Source organism: Typopeltis vanoorti, chromosome 7 (assembly GCF_054136105.1).
Source record: "Typopeltis vanoorti isolate ZY-2024b chromosome 7, IOZ_Tvanoo_1.0, whole genome shotgun sequence".
Classification (NCBI taxonomy): Eukaryota; Metazoa; Arthropoda; class Arachnida; order Uropygi; family Thelyphonidae; genus Typopeltis; species Typopeltis vanoorti.
The window spans coordinates 75671721-75696082 of NC_143555.1; the positions used below are offsets into that span (position 1 = coordinate 75671721).

General features: G+C 36.1%; 1 protein-coding gene across 3 annotated transcripts in view; it reads right to left on the reverse strand.

Annotated features, from left to right (window-relative positions):
- LOC150104791 (phosphatidylinositol 3,4,5-trisphosphate 3-phosphatase TPTE2-like) overlaps positions 1-24362 on the reverse strand; it is a 332531-nt gene that overhangs the window by 73377 nt on the left and 234792 nt on the right. For all 3 annotated transcript variants that reach the window (XM_090395969.1, XM_090395968.1, XM_090395967.1), the window contains exon 11: positions 13658-13738. In XM_090395969.1, the coding sequence (XP_090252095.1) occupies positions 13658-13738 (81 nt within the window). The remainder of the gene's footprint in view (positions 1-13657; positions 13739-24362) is intronic.

Here is a 24362-nt window from a genome sequence, read left to right on the forward strand (position 1 = left end):
AAACATCCTAATCAGAGTTTTCTTGAACATTCCTTTAGAACGTAAATAGCAATTTCTTCTTTTATTCACTAATATTTATTGACAGTCTTAACTCTTCCACTTCAAAAGAATTTACAGTTCTATGATTCCCTTTTCGGAACCTACTATAAATCTTTCAATTAGCATTTCCTCTAATATTCCTTTTAAAACCATCATCATCATCAAATTCCTGCCATGTACCCTCAAGGGGTGTACAGGATATGACAGTACTACATGAAAAATTTACATCATTACTAACTTCCTATCTACAATTTTCCTCCAAATCAGTCTGTTACTTGTCAAGACTCCAACATTATCAGATCTTATATTTCTATCGTCTAACACACTTCGTACCGTATCAATCCACCTATATCTTGGTCTTCCTCTGGGTCGTTTTCCTGCCAACCTGGCAGAGAACACTTGTTTTGCTAATCTTTCCTCTCCCATTCTATTTAAGTGACCATACCACATGAGATTAGCTCTGCTAATGCATTCCTGGATGCTGACAATGTCAAGTTCTTTCCTAATATCCTCATTTTTAATATGATATTGCCATTGATGCCATCTGTTCATGCCTCTAATCTTTCTCAGGACTCTCATATCTGCGGTCTCTAGTCTTTGGTCAAGTGTTTTACTTCTGACCCAGCTCTCAGATCCATAAGTTAAAACTGGTTTGAACACTGTCTTGTATACAGCTAATTTAGTGTTCCGACTAATTTCTCTCTTATTCCATATGAATTTATTCAATTGACTTCCCACCATACCAGCTTTGCTGATTCTGTTGTCTATTTCTATATTTAATTTACCATCTTCAATAAAAATCATGCCTAAGTAACTGAAATATTTTACTTGTTCCACAGGTTCTCCATTCACAACACAGTTGACATTTTCAATGATACTGCCTATTTTCATTGTCTTTGTCTTTTTATTGCTGACCTTCATACCATATCTATTACAACAGCTATTCAATTTAGTCAGAGAATCTTGCAGACTTGTAGCGGATTTATTTAGAAGTATAACATCATCTGCATTAAGCAAAGAGCTGACATTAACATCTCCAATTTTGATATCAGGTTTAATACCACTTTCCTTCATAATGTGATCCATATAGATAATGAATAACAGAGGAGATAATGTACATCCTTGTCTCACACCAGATTTAATATTAAACCATCTTCCTGTACTTCCTTCAATTCTAACTGCTGACTTACAACTCAAATAAAGACTAAGTATTGCTTGATATAATGCCCCATTGACACCATATAACTGCAGCGTATTGAATAGCTTCTCTCTTGGAACCTTGTCATATGCCTTTTCCAAATCGACAAAACTTAAATACAGATCTTTGTTATATTCCCATGCTTTCTCGACTATTTGTCGTAAAGTGAAGATCTGATCCTCACAGCCTCTATTTGGCCTGAATCCAGCTTGTTCTTCACCAAGCTTTTCTTCCACAATTCTTCTCAACCGTTTCTCAAGTATACTTGCATAGATCTTGCCAGGAACACTCAGTAGGGAAATACCTCTGTAATTCTCACATTCAGTTTTATTTCCCTTTTTATATATGGATACTATGAGAGCTCTACTCCAATCATCGGGAATTCGTCCCTCAGTCCAGGCTTTCTGAACTATGCAGTGCAGCCACTGTAAGACTTTTATACCACCATATTTCAGCATTTCTGGTCGAATATCATCTACTGCTGCTGCCTTTCCACATTTCAAGCCTTTGATGGCTTTTTCTACTTCAAGTATGGATATGTATTCCTGACTGCATGCCTGGTCAGTGTTTTTTATCACTGTGCTGTCATCACTGCTTGTTTCATTTAGCAGTTTTTCAAAGTAATTACTCCATACTTCAAGGATATCTTTTTCTCCTGTTTTCATGTCACTTTTATCATCTCTAACTCCTTTTACAGCACTCTTTCCTCCATTCCTAAGCTTCTTCAACAACCTCCAGAATATTTTGCCACCTTCTTGATATTTATTTTCTATATTCTTGCCAAAGTCCTCCCATGACTTTTGTTTAGCTAGTTTTACACACTCTTTAGCTTTCTTACATTTGTCTCTGTATTCCGTAAGAGTAAAAGCAGACTTATTTACCCGGAACTTTTGATATGCTTTCTTCTTTTCCTTCACTGCCTCTTTAACTTCCTGTGTCCACCAGGGAGTTCTGATTTTTTTTATCCTTGCACACAACCTCACCACATGCCTCTCTGGCAGAATCAATCAATGTTTTCTTCAGAGTTTGCCACTGAATCTCCAAGGTTTGATTCCTGTTCTCGAACTCTTTCATTTTCTTTTCAATAATCTTTCTGTATTTTAGACTGCAGTTCACATCTGAGAGCAGCTCAACTTTTATTCGCTTTCATACTTTCTTACATGTTATTCTTTTCAATATGAAATTCAATTTTATCCTGCTCAAGACTAAATAGTGATCGCTTCCAATTTCAAATCCTCTGTACACTCTGGTGTCCTGCACCAGGGAGAAAACATCACTATCAACAATAACATAGTCAATGAGACTTTTCTTATTCCTTGCCTCTTCTCTCCATGTGAATTTGTGCACATTTTTATGTTGGAACATGGTGTTAGTAATAACCAGTCCATGTCCTGAGCAGAAATCCAACAGATATTTGACATTATTATTAGCTTTGCTCTTTTCTCCAAATTTTCCCAAAATATTTCTGTATGTCTCACAATCATTTCCTACTCTGCTATTTAGATCCCCAACAAGGACCAACTTTTCCTTTTTCATTGTGTCAGTTGCTTTTTCTAAAGCCTCAAAAAATTCCTCCACTTCTACCTTAGTAGAACCTTCTGTGGGACCATAGGCACAAATAAGTCTCATTGTCCAGTTCCGCATTCTCATATTTGCCCACATTACTCTACTTGAGACTGACTGCCATTCAAGAAGATTAGCCTCGTATTTTGTGTTGAATACTATGGCTACTCCTTCTTTTCCTTGATTGTCATTGCCTGAATATAACATTTTGTATTTATTGCTCAGAAAGATCTCACCAGTTTTGGTCTTTTTTGTTTCAGTCACCCCTATTATGTCGATCTGGTACTTATCTAATTCCTCAGCTAGCTCCATTTCTTTGCCATTCAGGCTTCTTACATTGATAGTACCGATCTTTAACTCTGGTGATGTTGAGTTGGGGTTTGTTTTCAGATTTGTTCCAGTAGCTGACTTTTCGCTGTTCGCCCTGGTTCCCTGGCAAAAACAACGGGGTCCTTGTTTAACCGGGTGACGCCCCAGCCGGCATGAAATTTTGTCATGTTGTACCATCATTTTTTATTTTGGTTTAACCAATAAGAATACAATTTGGTCGGCTAAATCCCAAATTGCCAGCCCATCCTCGTTTGTTCGGTATCAAAGTAGATACCCAACAGGGTGCACCACGAGAAGGTGAGGATTGGACATTAGGTCAGAAGCCCTGGTCGGTTCTCTGCATTCCTTTAAAGGCTATGTGGAGGTCTCCTCTCAGTTATACAGCTTTGACCCTTAAGTACCCCCTTAAGCATCCTTTTAAAACACCTATAGCAATATTTCCCTTTTATTTATCAATACTTATTCCACTTTAAACTTAATAGTTCCACGATTCCTTTTTCGGAATATACTATTAATTTTCCTCTGACTGTCACATAAAAAAACTCAAATTCCTTTGAATCTAAATGTCTGCTGGCCTGTGTTCTAATTTTCTCCCCGAACACTCTCCTTGTTTACTCTCCTGTTGCTTCGATACCGAACTTGTCAGCTGTCAGTCACACATCAAACCTCAGCGAGCATGCGCACTCCATGAAATTGGTAAACAAGAAACTAAATACAATGGCTGACATGTTGATTACGTTAGCGACAAGAGAATGTCTTCATAAAACACAGCTTTTGATAATTTTAAACTACAATAAAATTCCTGTAAGTAATACACATATCAAATCTAGTAATGACATAAATTTTTTAAATGCTTTACATATCACTTTGACAAAACAATTTCAATAACGGGCACATCGCAAGTGCCGACAATGCGTGTTATGAAACTAAAACTAATAAACATTCTAACATAAACATACGTAAAAATATTCAGAATTTTAAATTATGAATATTTTTACAATATGATGATAGTACTGCATGAAAAAAGTAACATCATTGCTAATTTCCAATCAACAATTTGCTCCAAATTAATAAATCAAGACTTCAATATTATCAGATTGTATATTTTCATCTTCTAAGGTAGTTGTTACTTATCAATATGCCTACATCTTGTCTTCCACTGGGTCTATCTCCTGCCAACTTGGCAGAGAACATTTGTTCAGCTAAATCTTTTCTATTAGATTTAGATCTATTATATTAGATCTATTATATTCCTGAATGCTAACAATGGCAAGGTCTCCTAATATCCTCATTTTTAATATGATACTACCACTGATGTCATCTGTTCACTCCCCTATCTTTCTCAGAATTCTCATATCTATGGTCTCCAGTCTCTGATCAAGTGATTTGTTCCATATAAATTTATTCAGTTTACTTCCCACCGTGTTTTAACAGTTTTTCTCACCTTGTCATATGCTTTTTCCAGCACTACAAAACTTAAATACAGATCCTTGTTATATTCCCAAGATTTCTCAACTGTTTGTCTTAAAGTGAAAAATTTGATCCTGACAGCCTCCTCTCTATTTGACCTGAATCCAGCTTCACTGTCACCAAGCTTCCCTTCACCAATTTTTCTTTGCTGTTTCAAAAGTATACTTGCATAAATCTTACCAGGTACACTCAAGTTGGGATATCCTTCCAATTCTCACATTGTTTTATTTCCCATTTTACAGATGGTACAATGAGAGCATTACTCCAATTATCCGGAATTTGACCTTCTGGTAAGGTGCTTTATGGATTATGTAATGTAGCTGCTATAAAAATTTTATATCACCCCGCCCCCCCAATACTTGAGCATTTCTGGTGTTGAATATATATTCCAGCTGCCTTTCCACATTTCAGGTTTCTCATGGCTTTTTTTACTTAAATTATGGATATAGGGGTTAAGTGTCAAAGCTGTATAACTGAGAGGAGACCTTAACAGCCTTTAAAGGAATGTGGAGAACCAACCAGGACTTCTGACCTAATGTCCAATCTTCACCTTCTCGTGGTGCACCCTATTGGGTATCTACTTGGATACTGAATGGATGAGGATGGGCTGGCAATTTGGGATTTAGTCTAAATAGCAGAGTAGGAAATGATTGTCAGACATACAAAAATATTTTGGGAAAATTTGGAGAAAAGAGCAAAGATAATAATGGCAATTACCTGTTGGATTTCTGCTCAGGACAGGGATTGGTTATTACTAACATCATGTTCCAACATAATATGTACACAAATTCACATGGAGAGAAGAGGCAAGGAATAAGAAAAGTCTCACTGACTATGTTATTGTTGATAGTGATGTTTTCTCCCTAGTGCAGGACACCAGAGTGTACAGAGGATATGAAATTGGAAGTGATCACTAATCTAATTAGTCTTGAGACTTGCTCAAGACTAATCACTAATTAGTCTTGAGCAAGAGAAAATTGAATTTCATATTGAAAAGAATAACATGTAAGAAAGTTTTAAAGCAAATAAAAGCTGAGCAGCTCTCAGATGTGAACTGTAGACTAAAATGCACAAAGATTATTGAAGAAAAAATGAAAGGGTTTGAAAACATTAACCAAACCTTGGAGATTCAGTGGCAAGCCTTGAAGAAAACACTGACAAGAGAGGCATGTGGTGAGGTTGTCTGCAAGGATAGAAAAATCAGAACTCCATGGTGGACATAGGAAGTTAGAGAGGCAGTGAAGGAAAAGAAGAAAGCATATCAAAAGTTCCTGGCAAATAAGTCAGCTTGTGCTCTGAGAGAATACAGAAACAAATTTAAGAAAGCTAAACACTGTGTAAAACTAGCTAAACAAAAGCCATGGGAGGACTTGGACAAGAACATAGAAAAGAAATATCAAGAAGGTGTTACTAAATCACTTAAGGAATTGAACAACGTAGATACGAATATAAATTAAATCACACTTTAATAAATATTTCCGATATTTCGGCAACGTCACGTTGCGATTTTCAAAAGGAACTTACAAAAAGGCACGTGCACATAGGCACTACAACACAGTAACTGAGAATGAAGAGATGAAGATAAATGGGCACCATCAGGATTTCTCCTAGAAGTCCTGATGGTGCCCTCTAGCAGGCTAAGTAGGTGTTCTTGGCCATTGGGCTGAAGGTCTGCTGATGTAAGCCTCCAAATTTGTTGAGGTTTGGAGAGTTTCTTAGGGCTGAGGCTGATTCCATAAATAGTGTTTCGAATTGGTATTTGCTACGGTGTATTATTGTAGCTTTCTTCCACCGTATTCTGTGGCACGTATCCAGAGCATGGTCTGCAAGACCAGAATGGCTGTACTTGTGAAAACGGATGTAGTCCTTGTGTTCAGAAATTCTGATATTCGCTGACCTGCCTGTTTGGCCAAAGTTGAAGCTGTCTAGACAATTAAATCGTCTAACTTTCCTGAAACGCTGCCGGGATAATAAGGTAATCCCGAACTGTGTAAAATTCGGAAATTAACGAAGCTATTCGTGCCTTCGAAGATGAGCTTTCATGCACTTTAAATCACGAACTGTGGTCTATTTTACATGACATCTCGTGTACTGCTGCAGACAAAGAATTTGAAAAAATACGAGGCCGACAGATGAAAAAATTTAGAAAAATTAAAAACGAACTCTACCGTCAATCCAAAACTTGCTACCAACACCATAATCAACCTTTCTTCAGTCATCCTGAAGCACTCAATGCGCTTTCACATGGCCACAACTTCGCCATTGCTCCCAGAAAACTACCTAGTGAGGATATTATGATCCAGATCGAAAGCGGAATCCGCCACCTTCCACATCAAATCGCCAACAGTGTAGGACTGGATGTAGCTTGTGTCCTCTATAAAGCAAGACCACCAAAAACCAACATATCCAACAAGGAATATAAAGCTCCACAGGAAATGAGGAATAATAAAGAATTAGTTATCACCAAACAGATAAAGGAAATGCAACTGTAGTACTTAACCAAAAGGACTACAAAGGTAAGCTTAATGCTCTTCTATTAGATCGGGCTACTTACCTCCCTATCGAATACACACCCACCAACTCGCAAATTAGAAAACTTCACAGGCTCCTTAAGAAAGTCACTTCTTAGCCTGTAGAAGTTACCAACAGATTAAAGCCTTTAACTCCAACCCCCCCCCCCCCCCCCGTATTTACGGACTCCCAAAAATACATAAAGAAAATGTGTCATTACGTCCCATAGTGGATGGCATTGATTCCCCCACATACAAATTAGCTAAACATTTGGCCAAAGAGCTCACACACTATACTGGCAACACACCATCACACATAAAAAACTCAGCCCACTTCAAAGCCAGCATAGAAAACCTTACACTCCAACATAATGACATAACGGTCAGCTTCGACGTCTCCTCCTTATTCACCAATGTCCCACTCAAGGAAACTTTAGAGCTAATCCAAGCTAAATTTTCTCCCGATATCTCAGCCCTATTTCAGTTCACAATGAACTCGGGCTATTTCGTTTGGCAGGGAAAATTATACAAACAAATAGAGGGGACAGCCATGGGCTCACCACTCTCCCCACCCTTAGCCAATTTCTTTATGGAGACCTTTGAGGAAAAAGCCTTAGCCTCTGCCCCACAAAAACCAACCATATGGCTTCACTACATTGATGATGGGTTTGCTATTTGGCCACATGGCTCTGAAACACTCCTCTCCTTCTTAACACACTTAAACAACCAACACTCCAGAATCAAGTTCACCCTGGAAAAAGAGGAAAACAACAGCCTCCCTTTCCTAGACACACTAGTCACCTGCCAGCCTGATGGAACTTTGGTTTTCTCAGTTTATAGAAAACCCCAGCATACAAGCAGATACATTCACCAACAATCCCCCCCCCCCCCCAACAATATGGAGTGGGGAAAACACTATACAACAGGGCTAAACTAACTGTTCTAACGACATGGCCCTAAACACTGAACTAAATCACATCCTCAACACTTTCTCAGCCAATGGCTGAGAAAGTGTTGAGGATGTGATTCAAATCCAAAAAATATTAAAACATACAACCCCCCCCCTACACAACAAGGATTACTCTAAATCCATCACCATTCCCTACATCCGAGGTACCTTTGAAAAAATTACCAAAATTTTAAAAAAATATGACCTGACCTCCTGTTACGGGCCTTACAGAAAACTGGCATCCCTTATCCGCTCCACCAAAGACCAACCACATCCCAGGTCCCTTGCAGTTGTAAAACTATCTTACTTTGGCCAAACAGGCAGGACAGCGAATATCAGAATTTCTGAACACAAGGATTACATCCATTTTCACAAGCAAAGCCATTCTGGTCTTGCACACCATGATCTGGATACACACCACAGAATACGGTGGAAGAAAGCTACAGTAATACACCGTAGCAAATACCAATTCGAAAGCCTATTTATGGAATCAGCCTCAGTCCTAAGAAACTCTCCAAACCTCACCAAATTTGGTTGTATGTGACTGCCCCAAATTTGGGAGGCTTACATCAGCAGACCTTCAGCCCCAACAGCCAAGAACACCTACTTAGCCCGCTACAGGGCACCATTAGGACTTCTAGGAGAACAATAGCTTCATCTCTTCATTTTTCAGTTACTGTGTTGTAGTGCCTACATGCACGTGCCTTTTTGTAAGTTCCTTTTGAAAATGGCAATGTGACGTTGCCAAAATATCGGAAATATTTATTAAAGTGTAATTTAATTTATATTTGTATCTATGTAGTTCAATTCCTTAAGTGATTTAGTAATGCATAACCAATGTATAAGCCTGTCTACGAGAATCAAGAAGGCGGTAAGATGTTCTGGAGGTTGTGAAGAAGCTTAGAAATGGAGGAAAGAGTGCTGTAAAAGGACATAGAGATGATAAAGTTGACATGAAAATGGGAGAAAAAGATATCCTTGAAGTATGGAGTAATTACTTTGAAAATTTGCTAAATGAAACAAGCAGTAATGACAGCACAGTGATAAAAATCACTGACCATGCATGCAGTCAGGAATACATATCCATATTTGAAGTAGAAAAAACTATCTAAGGCTTGAAATGTGGAAAGCCAGCAGGAATAGATGATATTCAAACAGAAATGCTGAAGTATGGAGGTATAAAAGTCTTACAGTGGCTGCACCACATAGTTCAGAAGTCCTGGACAGAGGGACGAATTCCCGATGATTGGAGTTGAACTCTCAGAGTACCCATATATAAAAAGGGGAAATAAAACTGAATGTGAGAATTACAGAAGTATTTCCCTACTGAGTGTTCCTGGAAAGATTTATGCAAGTATATTTGAGAAACGGTTGAAAAGAATTGTGGAAGAAAAGTTTGGTGAAGAACAAGCTGGATTAAGGCCAAACAGAGACTGTCAGGATCAGATCTTCTCTTCACAACAAATAGTTAAAAAATCATGGGAATATAACAAAGATCTGTATTTAAGTTTTTTCGATCTGGAAAAGGCATATGACAAGGGACCAAGAGAGAAGCTATTCAATACGCTATAGTTATATGGTGTCAATGGGACATTATATCAAGCAATACTTAGTCTTTATTTGAGTTGGAAGTCAGCAGTTAGAATTGAAGTACAGGAAGATGGTTTAATGTTAAATCTGATGTCAGACAAGGATGCAATATCCCCTGTGTTATTCATTATCTACATGGATCACATTATGAAGTGGTATTAAACCTGATATCAAATTGGAGATGTTAATGTCAGCTCTTTGCTTAATGCAGATGATGTTATACTTCTAAATAAATCTGCTACAAGTCTGCAAGATTCCCTGACTAAATTGAATAACTGTTGTAATAGATATGGTATGAAGGTTAGCAATAAAAAGACAAAGACAATGAAAATAGGCACAATTGTTGAAAATGTCAACTGCATTGTAAACAGAGAACCTGTGGAACAAGTAAAACATATCAGCTGCTTAGGCACGATTTTTAGTGAAGATGGTAAATTAAATAGGGAAATAGACAACAGAATCAGCAAAGCTGGTATGGTGGGAAGTCAATTGAATAAATTCATATGGAATAAGAGAGAAATTAGTCAGAACACTAAATTAGCTGTATACAAGACAGTGTTCAAACCAGTTTTAACTTTTGGATCTGAGAACTGAGTCAGAAGTAAAACACTTGACCAAAGACTAGAGACCGCAGATATGAGAGTCCTGAGAAAGATTAGAGGCGTGACAGATGGCATCAATATCAATATCATATTAAAAATGAGCATATTAAGAAAGAACTTGACATTGTCAGCATCCCGGAATGCGTTAGCAGAGCTAATCTCAGGTGGTATGGTCACTTAAACAGAATGGGAGAGGAAAGATTAGCAAAACAAGTGTTCTCTACCAGGTTGGCAGGAAAACGACCCAGAGGAAGACCAAGACAAGATATAGGTGTATTGATACGGTACAAAGTGCCTTAGACATTAGACATATAAGATCTGATAATGTTAGAGTTTGACAAGTAACAGGCTGATTTGTAGTGAAATTGTAGATAGGAATTTAGTAATGATGTAAATTTTTCATGTAGTACTATCATATCCTGTACAGCCCTTGAGGGAACATTGAAGGAATTTGACAATGAAGTATGGATATATTCCTGTTGAGGGTTTTTCCTACCACTGTGCTGACACTCGTTTCATTTAGCCATCTTTCATTGTCACTGAAACAAAGTGATTACTTTGTTTCAGTGACAAAGTAATCGCTCCGGAGATCTAGAATATCTTTATCTTCAATTTTCATGTCACCTTTATTGATACTTCATGATTACTTTTACACTATTTCCTTCATTTCTGAGTTTTTTTCAATAGCCTCCAGAATATTTTTGCACCTTCATGATATTTTCCATGTTTTTACCAAAGTCTTTCCACGACTTTCATTTAGCTAGTTTTACACAGCGCTTTGCTTTCTTTCATTTTTCTTTGTATTCTCTAAAAGCACAAATGACTCACTTTCCAGGACTTTCTATATGCTGTTACTTTTCCTTGACTGCCTCTTTAACTTCCTGGGTCCACCATAGAGTTGCGATTTTTTTTTATCCTTACCGATTACATCACCACGTGCCTCTCTGGCTGAATCAATGTTTCCTTCAGTTTTTACCAATGAATCTCAAAGGTTTGGTTCTTGTTTTCAATCTGTCCCATTTTTCTTTAATAATGGTTGTGCATTTGACTCTACAGTTCATCTTTAATAGCTGCTGTTTCAAAACCTTCTTACACACCCTTCTTTTCAATATGAAATTCAATTTTATCCTGTTCAAAACTAAATAGTGATCACTTCCTATTTCAAATCCTCTGTATATTCTTGTGTCTTGAAACAGTGGGAAAACATAGCCATCCACAATTAGTCAATGAGTCTTTTCTTGTTCTTTGCTTCTCTCCACATGAATTTCTGTACATTTTAACATCGAAATCTCCTGAACAAAAATCTAGCAGGTACTTACCATTATTAACTTCCCGAAACATTTCTTCTGTGTGGCCACAGATGCAAGATCCCTCAACAGTTTCGTGCATGGCAGCAGGAGGCAAATCCATTCTGACAATAGGGTAATCAATGCGTTTCATGGGATGTGTGTTTATTATTATACGTTGGAATATTAGCTTTTCTTTTATGAAAATTCTAGTTTTTAAAGAGGTAACTATTTTGCTTTACAACAGCTGGAAAATTTTACATATAAAGCACCTGATTTCACATGTTGGTGACAAATTCGTACTTCACCTTATTCCTTTCTCCCCTTCAACATGAATCGACTCTTCTTGGCACAATGCCAGCCGTGGGTCATGCATCTGTGGTTGGACAGTATATCTTTCGTAATCATTTCCTTCTCTACTGTCTAGACCTCCAACAAGGACCAACTTTTCCTTTTTCATTGTATCAGCCGCCTTCACTAATGAATCAAAAAATTCCTGTTTCTTCCATTGTAGAACCTTCTGTGGAACCATAGGCACAAATAAGTCATTGTCCAGTTTCCCCATTCTGAAATCACTACTTGATATCACCTGCTATTCAAGAAGATCAATCCTTGTATTTAGTGTTGAATGCCACAGCTACTCTTTTTTTATGATTGTTATTGCCTCAATATAACATTTTGTGTATGCTGCTTAGAAAGATTTCACCTGTTTTTATCTTTGTTTCAGTGACACCGAATTGGTTCTTATTCTGCTAGATCTTTCTCTAAATCCAGAGTAATTTAATAAAAAGGTGGCATACCGTTTGGCAACTCCTATAGGTAGAGTTGACCTTGCTAATGCTTCTGCCTGATATCTCCACTCGGGCCTGGCTCCCACTGAAGAGACCTCAATAAAGGTCGAAACTAGTCTGGGTAGTGGCCCTCCCCTTAATGCATAACATTATACATATCCACAAGGAGATGTGTTTTGCATTATGGGAAATACTGAGATAGGAGTGTTGTGAGCTTGCTCCACCTTTGCAACGAGTTGCACCACCTTATCCCAGTCCTGAAGATACTTTCAGGCGCAAACTTTGTTTGCTCACACTTGGATAAAGGATTAAACTAAATTTATTATTATCTTATTCTGCTAGTTACATTTGTTTTCCATTGATGCTTCTTATGTTGCTGGTACCAATCTCGAATGCTGCTGATGTTGAGTTGGGATGTGTTCAATGATTTGTTCCAGTAGCTGACAGTGAATTGTTTGCCCTGATTCCTTGACAAAAACAATGGGGGGGGGGGGCTTGTTTAACTGGGCGACACCCCACAGCATAAAATTCTGTCATGTTGTACCATCATTTTACGTCAGTTTAAACCAATAAGAATACAATTTGGTCAGCTAAATCCCAAATTATCAGCCCATCCTCATTCATTTAGTATCCAGGTAGATACCTAAGAGGAACCTAAGATGACACCATGAGAAGGTGAGGACTGGACATTAAGTCAGAAGATCTAGTCAGGTCTCCGTATTCTTTAAAAGACTATATGAGGTCTCCTCTCAAAAAAAAATATATATACATGCTGAGGAACTAAAATAAAGAGCCAAAAGGCTTTAGTTTGGTGATGAAAAATTATATAAGCAAAATCATTTTGAATCACCGAACTGAAGCCTTCTGGCTCTTTATTTTAGTAATAATTTTTACACACCAACCAAGCGTTTGCTTACAAAAATTACATTTCTTCAACGTTTCAAGTTCCTTAGTAGAACAGGAGTTTTTGCTCTCTTAAGTTTTTGCTCTCCCTGGTCTCAGAAGAGAACCAACCAGTTCGAATCAGCTGTCAGGTCAGTGAAAAACTTATCAAAATGGACTGATAAAAGGTGAATTCATAGACACATGGGCAGTGCCCATGTCTTTTAAGTAGTCCACACTAAGGCAACTCGTGAATGCTGTGGAATGTATTCTCACAAGCTCTCTGGTCAACTCAAGAAACTTTCATAGTTTCTACATTCAGCTATGAAATAATGCTGGATCTAATATCTGCTTTGCTTATATAATTCTGAGGAGCATTTTTTGCTATAGTATAAAACAGTTGAAGCAGATAAGAATTTACTTAATTTATAGAAATACAAAGCTTACCTGACTAGGTGTTTCAACACCTTGAAATTTTGAACCTACACTGAGATCTGTCCTCCTATTGCCAAAATAATCCAGGCTGGCCTAAAAAACATACAGTACATATGCTGTAGTTAAAAAAAAAAATTACTCGTTAGGCTGAAAACAATTTTTTACTCTATTTTTAATATGCTATAAACCAGACTGCCAAAAAAATGGCTAGCCGGCTGTTTAGATTACATCAGAGCAACTATGAGACAAGGAGTACACTGGTATGCATAATTTGTCGGATGACCTGAGATACTGATAAGCAAAATTCTGCCACTTACTAAATGTAACCAATAAAAATTAGAATGAAAGTAACTAGTTTACATCTTTGAATTTTTCCCACTTGAATTTGACTTTTCTGACTAATGTAATGCTAAAAATGTGAATACTGAATTACAATTAATTTCTATAACCATAGGAAGAATTAGGTATTAAAATTATAAACAGCAGTATTAAAGTGATTTTCATTAAAAGGACTTACAAAAAAAAAAAAATTATGATCAGCTCTCACTATGCCACTATGCAGAAGTTGTAAGGATTAAAGGAGAACCATTAGTTATGATATATATTACAGTGAGACTCAACTAAAAGTGGTTATGAATACAAGATGATCAATCTTCTTCTTCTTCTACTACGCGTTATTCCCGCTTCCCATGCAGGGTCCGCGTGTTACTTTAGATGCGACTTCTTTTAGTACTACTCCCAACCGACCCGTCGCCTGGTCTGCCGCTGGGGGGGGGGGATATATTTTTGACTGTAGAGGCGTATGTTCATAGGGCCGGTTTGCCTGTTTGCGGGATGAAAAATGCCAGATAAACTGGTGGAAAAAAACCCTACTGACCGCGCCCAAGACCAGCTAACTTGGCTATGCCTGAGGAAGATCCTCAAATTCCTCACGTCTACAACGGGAATCGAACCTGGGACACTCCTTCCCCAGGCATATGGTTGCGAAGCGCAAAGCCACTAGGCTAACCGCGCGGTGAATACAAGATGATCAATAATATCTTGAAAAAAAAAAAAAAAAAAAACTTCCAATATACTGTATAAGTAAAATACTTTGACAACATTCCATGAAGATCAACCTCTCTCACCTCCAAAAACCCCATATCTACCTCTTAAAAACCTTTCTATCTTTGCATTATCAGCAAATACTCGTAGCTGTATGTCAGATGCCAAATCCTTCCTAACGTCATTAATTTACAGATTGAATAACAATGGACCAAGGACTGATCCTTGAGGCACACCACTGGTTACTGTGAATTTTGCAGATTCACCCCCACTCCATATACGACTTTTTCATGTCAGTCAGCCATCCTCTTATCCATACCAACAATCCATAATCCAATCCCATCATTTTCTCATTTTCCTTTTACCTTGCGGTGTCGAGGGTTTTTAATCTTTGGACCTCAAGCCGTTCACAGGATAAGGTGGTCAGCCCTATGTCCCAGTATATCCTATGTCCTGTAGTGTTGAGTTCTCAAGGCCAGTTTGCCTGCTTTGCAGGATGAAAAACAACAGGATAAACTGGGGGCCTACTGTCTACGTCCAGTAGACAGTAGACCAGCACTGGGTTATTTCTGAGGAAGATCCTTTAGCTCCTCACATCACCGATGGGAATCGAACCTAGGACACTCCTTCCCCAGGCATACGGTTGCAAAGCATACAGCCACTAGGTTAACTGCACAGACAAATCCAATCCCATATTCTCTAATTTATGCAACAGTCTTTCATGATATATTCTGTCAAAAGTCATAGCAAAATATCATGGCATATCCATTCCCCTTTGTCTAACTCAGTGGTAACATAATTATAGAACTTCCCTTAGCAAACCCACGCTGTTTGTTGCAAAGTAGAGATTCTCTGTCAACCCATTTCTTAATGCAAGTATTCTAAATCTTAATATTATGTAGACTTCCTTTCCAACTCCAGCTCAGCAATCTAGTATAAAATATGGTACAATATGTATATGATATATTCCAAGAGTAACATTCCGTTTAATATAAGGAAGCGAATATGCTAGTCATGTCTTATAAGCAGCATTTGGGTTCGCTTAAGATAGACAGATTTTCTAAAATAGTTTTTTTTTTTTTTTTAAACATACTTTACCATTTATAAGATCTCAAAATGATTTTTTTAAGTTACATATTTTTATCCATCTAAAAATTTAATTGACACATAGCAATCCCTCGATTAGTGCGCCTAATGCTTTCTTTAAAACAGGCATATTAATCGAAAACACACTAATCGAATATAATAGCCTATGGGAAAAAGTATAATTCGTTCCTCAAATTTCTTTTTTGACCCTTAATTTTTTTTTTTTTTTTATAAAAGAATTATAGTATATCTCAGGGCCTAGTTGAAGGAAAACCAAGAGGCTGAAAGACAATAAAGCATATTCAGAATATAAATTTATTATTCTATCTCTTAACAAAGAGATTTAGCTAATAGTTTGGCAGGCATTTTGTTTTCTTTTTTTCATACAACTGACGGTATTGCCCTATTGCCTCTTCTGCAAATTTTACTGCTTCTCTCTTTATCAGGGTCAGCCTCTAAGCATTGCTGCTTAAGAACTTTGGCTGCACGAAAAATATTTTAAAATTGTTTCTGTGAAATTTCTTTGGGCTTGTAAGTGATTTAAATTTTTTTCATATTCTTCAGGATCTTCCCACTTTGCATCTAAATTTAGCAGGCCAGAATCACTCATTTTCTCAGAATGAGATTTAATTAACTTAGATTCATTTGAAAAGCCTATAAAATCATTTGCACAATGTAGAAGAATGTGCTTCCAAATGACTCACATATTGCTAGCAGTAATTTCATTCGACTTTGTGACTTGATTAACGTGAGTTTTTCTGATTTGGCAGAAAAGTCTTGGAAGGCATTCACTTACAAAAAAGCCCGATTTCATCGACATTAAATATTTGTTGGTCCCAATAGCCCCTTTCTTCCACAATTTTCTTCAAATTCTCTGGATAATTTGCTGCCACCATTTTTAATGTTCTAATGCTGCACTTACAGCATTAGAACTTTATATAGACTATTTCTCTTTTTGGAACATTCAAACCGCCCAACACTAGCGTGGAATTCTTCATTTCCATCATTGATAGCCCTTTCTTTCAAGGTTGCAAAGAGACTTAATGCTTTTGATTTAATATGGACAGTACTTAGCGGGATTCGTTTTTGGTCACAGTCTTCGATCCATGTAGAAGTGTCTAATTCAATCATTATAATACTTTAATTTCGAGTGCATACATGATGAACTTGAAGCAGCCTTACCTTTTTCTTTGTATTCAGCAGCTTTGCTTAAAATGGCTCTTATAGTTGATTCACCCATTTTTGTGTTCTTGTTCTATCTTTGCTCTGGACTCACCTTGTTCATTTTTCTTTATTATTTCAAGTATTTCTTCCAATCAGATTACTTTTCGAATCATTTTCACATTTCCATTTTTTTGCTCACTAATTATTTTTTACTTATGATGAAAGATTGAGAAAATACTTGAAAATAAAAAAGTAAGGAAAAAACAATTGCACGAGATATGATCATCAAAATACTATATAATTAGAAGATGATATAAAAAAAGATGACATTTTGACGATAAATTTGGAACATAGTGTACATGGAAATAGTGTAGTATGCCATTAAAAAATAACTTGGTAAAATGTTCTAAATCGGTAACTAAATTATTTAATCCTGGTGAGTGATTTTTTAAAATAATTAGCTATAAAAATAGCTAGGTAGAAAATTTTTGAGATCGGTAACATTTATTTTTAAGATGTATATAGGTGCACTAATCGGGGGCGCTTTAATCGAGGGATTGCTGTACATATATCTGATGTAAGCTTTGACATCGGTGGGTCAAACTTAAAACTTAAAAATATACATACTACTGATCTATTACTGCATTAATACTACAATAACAAAAAGACTGTTAATGCACTGTCTCTGACAGCAAGCAGCAGACTGAGTCTTGGAAATCCTTTAAAATAACGTCTCCAAATATGGTGACGTCTCAACTGCATCTTCCACAGGTCCCCACCTACACACACACACACACACACACACACACACACACACACACACACCTACCCATGCTTCCTAATCATCCACTGAATACTGTTTTATTTATGCTGATTCTTCACCTTCATATCTGCTGCTAATTAGGGTATTTAGCGATTTGAGAAAATATTTAATATTGCAGTTGTGTGTTTGTACAATGTATAAACACACCACCTCCTGCTCAGCATAGAAAGAATGGAATCAAAGAGATCCTAGAATAGTACTTTAAAAACATTTTGTGACTGATACACTTATGACTATCTCAAACAATAAAATTAAAACAATTTTATAAACCAGGGCAGCATAAATAGATACCTTGCTTTGTATACATTGATTTAGCAGAAGATATTTATAAAACTGTTTCAGCAACCAGGTCTCACAGCCATAATCTCATTCAAAAAAAACTTCTACTGACAAGATACTCAAGTTTCATGGAAATTAGAATTAACAAGAATTTGAACAAAAATAGTTGCAGTAGACAGCTTCCTTAGTAGTCACTGAGTGATTGAGACCCACAGATGGAAACATCCACTTTTATAGTTATAAAATTAGAATTGTCACTGAAACACACACATCGATGATTATGTATCACACATTACAAAGAAGGTAATCCAGAAAGAATCATGTGGATGACCATTCTATTCCGACTTGGTCTCTTAATTCCAAAGCTTCTGGGATGTGAGATCATAATCTAGTAATGATATAATCACGTAATCACAATAAAATTAAAACAATTTTATAAACCAGGGCAGCATAAATAGATACCTTGCTTTGTATACATTGATTTAGCAGAAGATATTTATAAAACTGTTTCAGCAACCAGGTCTCACAGCCATAATCTCATTCAAAAAAAACTTCTACTGACAAGATACTCAAGTTTCATGGAAATTAGAATTAACAAGAATTGTTAATTCTAATTTCCATGAAATGGAAATACATAATTTCTTGTGATTACGTGATTATATCATTGAGTCTTATGTCGCAAGTATCCTTAAAACAACATAATCTAGTAATGTCAGTATTTCAATTGCATTGGACAAATTAGTAGTAAAATATATTTAATACTCACCTAGTTTTGTCAAATAACTACATTTCACATCTTCAGGAGATAGCAGTGAATAAAGCAAAGTGAAGCTACAAGCACAATGTTCACAATGCTAAATATTTAAAAAAAAGACAGACAATAGAATGTGCATCAGTGTAGTGCACATTCTAGTGCAGTACAATGGTGTCTGTATGCATTAGATGTCCGATGTTTTATGACAGAGGACAAGACTTGGTGTAAGATCATGGCTTGTTTCTTGTTACACTATTGTGGATATTTTAACATGTCAGATGACCTGAAAAGCTCTGGAGTTAAATTTGTAATCTACGTAGATCATTTTGGTTCACTGATTCATGTTTGGATTCTGTTATGCATTACCAATCCTGATTTATGTTTTCTTTCTTTTTTTTTTTTCTACATTTTTAAAATGCTCTGAAATGCACATCTCACCTAAGGTTGCCAGGTTTCTACAACTGGATTAAAGGACACTTAAAAAATGATTAATGCTACCACTCTCCTACTCTCACTCGATCCTCCCCATGCCAAAAATAAAAATAAAACTGAGTGATTTTTTCAATTAATAATTAAAAATTTTTTTTAGATTTTTTAGATTTTGGTTTAAAAATTAGTTTTCATATCGACTATAAATATTGCAAATTTTAGTTTAATTTAGAATTTGAAATATATAGTGGTAAACCATGGCTTTCTATGTGGAAGGATATGGATCAGTGGTGGCTTGTCCTAAGGGCTGCAGAGCTGCATTGGATGCAGCTCCAGCGTCGAGTATATTAGCCAGTACTACTCACTAGTATACTCAATGATGGAGTTGCATCCAATGCAGCCCTGCAATCCTTATGGAGGAGCTGCCACTGATATGGATATATATATATATGTATGTATATATAAAGGATAATGAATGATATGGATGATATAAAAAGCATGAATTGATCCAAATATTTTAATGCAAGTTTAGTACATTAAATAAAAGGTTTGTTTTATTTAGGATTCTCAGTCTGATAAATAATTTCTAATAGCTGACATAGTTTGCTATTTTTCTTCAGAAGTTTTTATACTCGTAGAAGGCAAAGTTTGTGCAAAGAAATAAATTAGAAAAGAGAGTAGTTAAGATGTTTGTTATCTCAAAGTCATAGGATGAAATTTTGAAGTCAGTTAAGAACTTCAATTTCAGTTAACTTCTTGTGTTTGTTTCATCTATTCCTTGTGAAAGGGTGTTCACAACATAGTCTGCCAGTCCAGACATGCCATGGTGGCTGACTCTAAAAATAATCTTTCTGACCTATAACAACTTCTAAAAAGCACACTGGTTTTCTTCCATCTAATCCTGTGAAGGGATGTCCATATGAAATTTTGAAGTCAGTTTCAGAACTTCATTCACAGTTAACTTCTTATGTAAAGGGAAATGCAAGTTGTTTTAATGATAAAAATACTAGTAATTGTTTTAGATGTGAAGAGCTAGGTCGCATATCTGGACATTGTTCTGCAGGGTGATTGCCTAAACCTAAATCTTCAAGAGGCCAAAGCACAGCACACATAAAGATTCTCAATCTTTAAATGTTGTACAAAATATGCTTAGAAGAGAAGTCTAATTCTTCAGTTTCATTCTTGTTGTAAAACTTTAACAACTCTGTTCATAACTTATTTTAATGGTATTACAACACAAAACCAGCTAAATTATAAAAAAGATGTTTATTAACTAGCTTATATTTCAATGGATTTCAAACCAGCATCTTCAGATCACACCATATGTTACAGTTAACACATGACAATGAGTAAGTGAAACAATTCAAATTGTAATAAACAAAATATCTGAAGTTTTAATTTGGTGCCCTCTAATGTTGTAAAAATGAAATATTGCAGCTATGTAGGAGTTGATCTTAAGATAAGTCTCCCCATTTTTTTCACAAATTAATGGCAACCATACTTGTTCAGGTTAGGAAAATGCCTCACATTTTCTAAAAATAATCTTTCTAACCTGTAACAACTTCTATAAAGCACAATGATTTTCTTCATCTAATCCTGTATAAAGGGAGTGTCCATAGCATGGTCTGCTAGTTCAGATTTGTCATAATAATGGTAGCAAATGTATTTTTTATGTTCTCCAAGGAAGATGCTAAAAGATCTTCCTGTCTGTCCATATTAAGCCAAGTCACAGTTACATGGAACTTCATACACTCCAGGACATGCTGGGGGGAGAGGGATAGTTTATCCTTAGGAGAGCAGATCAGTGTTGCTAATTTAGCATGCGGTTTGAATGTGGTGCAAAGATTATATTTTATTTGTATTTTGGCTATCTTTTCAGATATACCTTGGACATATGGAATAGGAATAGTGGTGTTTTGTTTTTTGCACATTTCAGGAGGGAAAGTAAAATGACCACATAGTATTTTATCTATTTTACAGGAGCTGTAACCATTTAAGTTCAGTGAAAAGAGCTACATCATTAGAACAAATAGCCCTAGCTCCGTGTGTAACTGTTTTTTGGAATACCACACTGTTGGTCTGGATTGATTGGTCTTGATGTGATTGTTTATGTGGATATCTTAATGAATGTTTGGCTTTCTATAAATGGAAAGAGAGTGAACCATCTGAAAGCCAGGTGACTAACGTGTCAAGAAAAGTCAGATAGATTATATTCTTTTTCTACTGTGAAGTGAATTTTGGGGTATTGACTGTTTAGATAGATAACAAAATAAAATACCATGTCTAGTTAAAATAAATTATCAGTAACGTTGAACACCTAAGCCTGTCCAGTAGATTTAACAACTCTGGATCTAGTAGTTTCAGAACATTTTGGTGGATGCCAAAATTGCAAAGCTGTCCGGTAGCATACTTTTTGACAATGGAGCATCAGTGATTACTTGGCAGTTTTTCACATTTTTAAAGTAAAGGTTAAAGACTGAGTTTTTGGATAATGAGATTCAACTGAATGGTACTATATATTTAACTAGAAGTTACTCGCTACACAGAAAATCACAGTAGAAAAAATATTCTTTGCTGATTTTTCTGTTACTGTTTTGCATGAGTTGCTTGTCTCCCAAGCAATTTCTAGTAATGTAATAATTTATCTGAAATTATTTCTTTGCATGGGGGTTGACTTTAAGTCATGTTACAAATTCTCTGCTGAATCTTCACAGAGTTTGCTTCCTTTGAGTAAAGAAGTTCATAAGGTTTGTTTCTTTATCGAAGATGCTGAGAATATTGAAGCAGAACTAATTCTGGAATTATAGGCATGTTAATGTCACAAGTGTCTCTCAAGAGTAGAATTAATTCTGAGACATTAGTATTAGACAATCAAAAAAGTTATGGTAGAGTTTGCTGCAATGACTTGTTTTATTTTGTAGTGGTTTGCAGAGTGCAATTTTTTGTGTGCATCATAAGGCACAAATACACATCAGTCAAACAGTGTGCTATAACTTGGTGTGTACTCTTTTTCTGTGACTCTAAATCCTTTTAAAATGTCAGTTGAACCTGGTGTAATTCAGGCCTGTTTGCTTTATGAATTTAAACTCAGTTTGAAGACTTCAGACGTGTCCTGTAAGATATGTGTGGCATTTGGAAAAGATGTGGTAGTGGAATATACTGCAGAAATGGTTTAAAAAATTTGTTTCTGGTGATTAATCACTTGAAGATTCACCATGTTCAGGAAGACCCTCTATTATTGTTAATGAAGAATTACATGCCACTGTTGAAAATAATTCAAGATTAGCATGTCAAAAACTTGCACAAATGTTTAACATGAGTGATGAAACAATTCGTTTACACTTGCATCAACTGGAAAAATCATGGAAACAACAAATGGGTTCCACATGCATTATCAGATAACAAACTTCAAAGGCTATCAATTTGTTGTTCACTTTTTTTCACATCATAAAAATGAGCCACTTTTGGATTACTTGCTCACTTGTGATGAAAAATGGATCTGGCACTCTAATAGGAAGCAAATCTATCATTGATTGTCACCAAATGATCCAAGTACTGTACACTTCAAAGGCACTGCTTCACCCCAAGAAGACTGTGCTTTGTGTGTGTGTGTGTGGATTAGAGCCGGTATTGTCCATTACGAGTTTCTTCTTGCAGGCCAAACAATTACAGTCAATATCTACTCAATCTAACTTGGGTAGTGTGCAGGATACATTACTTTAGAAACAGCCAAGACTAGTTAATCAGAAGAAAGTGCAATTCTTTATAGCACAATGCAAAACCTCATACTGTAAAAATTACCCATGAGAAGATTTGTGCTTTAGGATGGAATATACTTCCTCATACTCCATATTCTCTCCTGACATTTCTCCAAGCAATTATCACTTTTCTTTGGTGCCAGACAATCACATGCAAAATACAGTTCTGCAATAAAACGAAGACTGAAGTGGAGGTTGCTAGGTTTGTTATTTTTAAAGACAAAATGTTTTATAAGAGCAGAATTTACAAACTTGTATCTCGTTGGGGAAAAACTGTCGATTGTGAAGGTGCTTATTTTAATGAATAAAACATTTTATGAAAAACCGCAAAAACTTTTTTTAGTTACCTGATACATTAACAGTATCCAAACAGCATTAGGGAAAGAAATTATCAGACAGTTTTGCTGAAGGTATACTTGGATTATCTTGTACAGATGTAGCAGAACACTATGATTGTTAAGTTAGAGAAATCTGTTTCTATAAAGCAGTACCATGCACCTCAAGTACACTGAGGGGATTAAAACCATGCTGCAGCAATATTTGGAGGCTGGCATTATTCAGCATTCTCAGTCATTATGGAAACTCTCTATTTCTTTTACCAGAGAAACCTAATGGAGATCTTAGATGTCTTCTTAAGAGGTGTGAACAAAGTGATTAAGTCTATTAATGTTCCACTTTGTAGCACTGAAGAACTTTTGGCTATTTTAGATGGTGCTAAAGGATTCTCAAAGTTAGACCATAATAATGGGTACTATCAGATACCTTTTGAGAAAGGAAGATAGGAAGTATTTTGCATTTTCCACACCTTAGTTCAAGTATAAATTGACCAGATTACCTCAAGGTGCAAAGAACCCTGCACAGTCATTTCAAGCACTGATGAATTTAGTATTATCTGAATTTTTAGGAACCAGTGTTTTGGTATTTCAAGATGATTTACTGCTGTTTTCTCCAGATTTTAAATCACATGCAAGACTAATGATGGAGGTAATCAAGAAGATTCATGAGTGAAAGTTGAAACTGAAGCGCTCAAAATGTGAATTCTTTACTGAGAAAGTAAATTACCTTGGGAATATTATAGACAAAGAAGGTATTAGATCTGATAATCAAAACATTAAGGCAATTCTTTCCTTAAGTAATCCTACAAATTTTAGGGAAATTAGGTTAGTAGGAATGGTGAACTATTATAGGAGATTTATCCCAACTTGTTCAAGCCTGCCTAAATCCTTCTACTAATCTTACAAAGAAAGGAAAAACACAGCAGAAGGCTTATGATCTTAGGTTTATTTTGATGAACCCACCTGTTTTGATTCACCCTACATTAAGATCTAAGTTTTATATTTCAACCAATGCATCACAAAATTGCAGAGTTGTTGTAGTGGA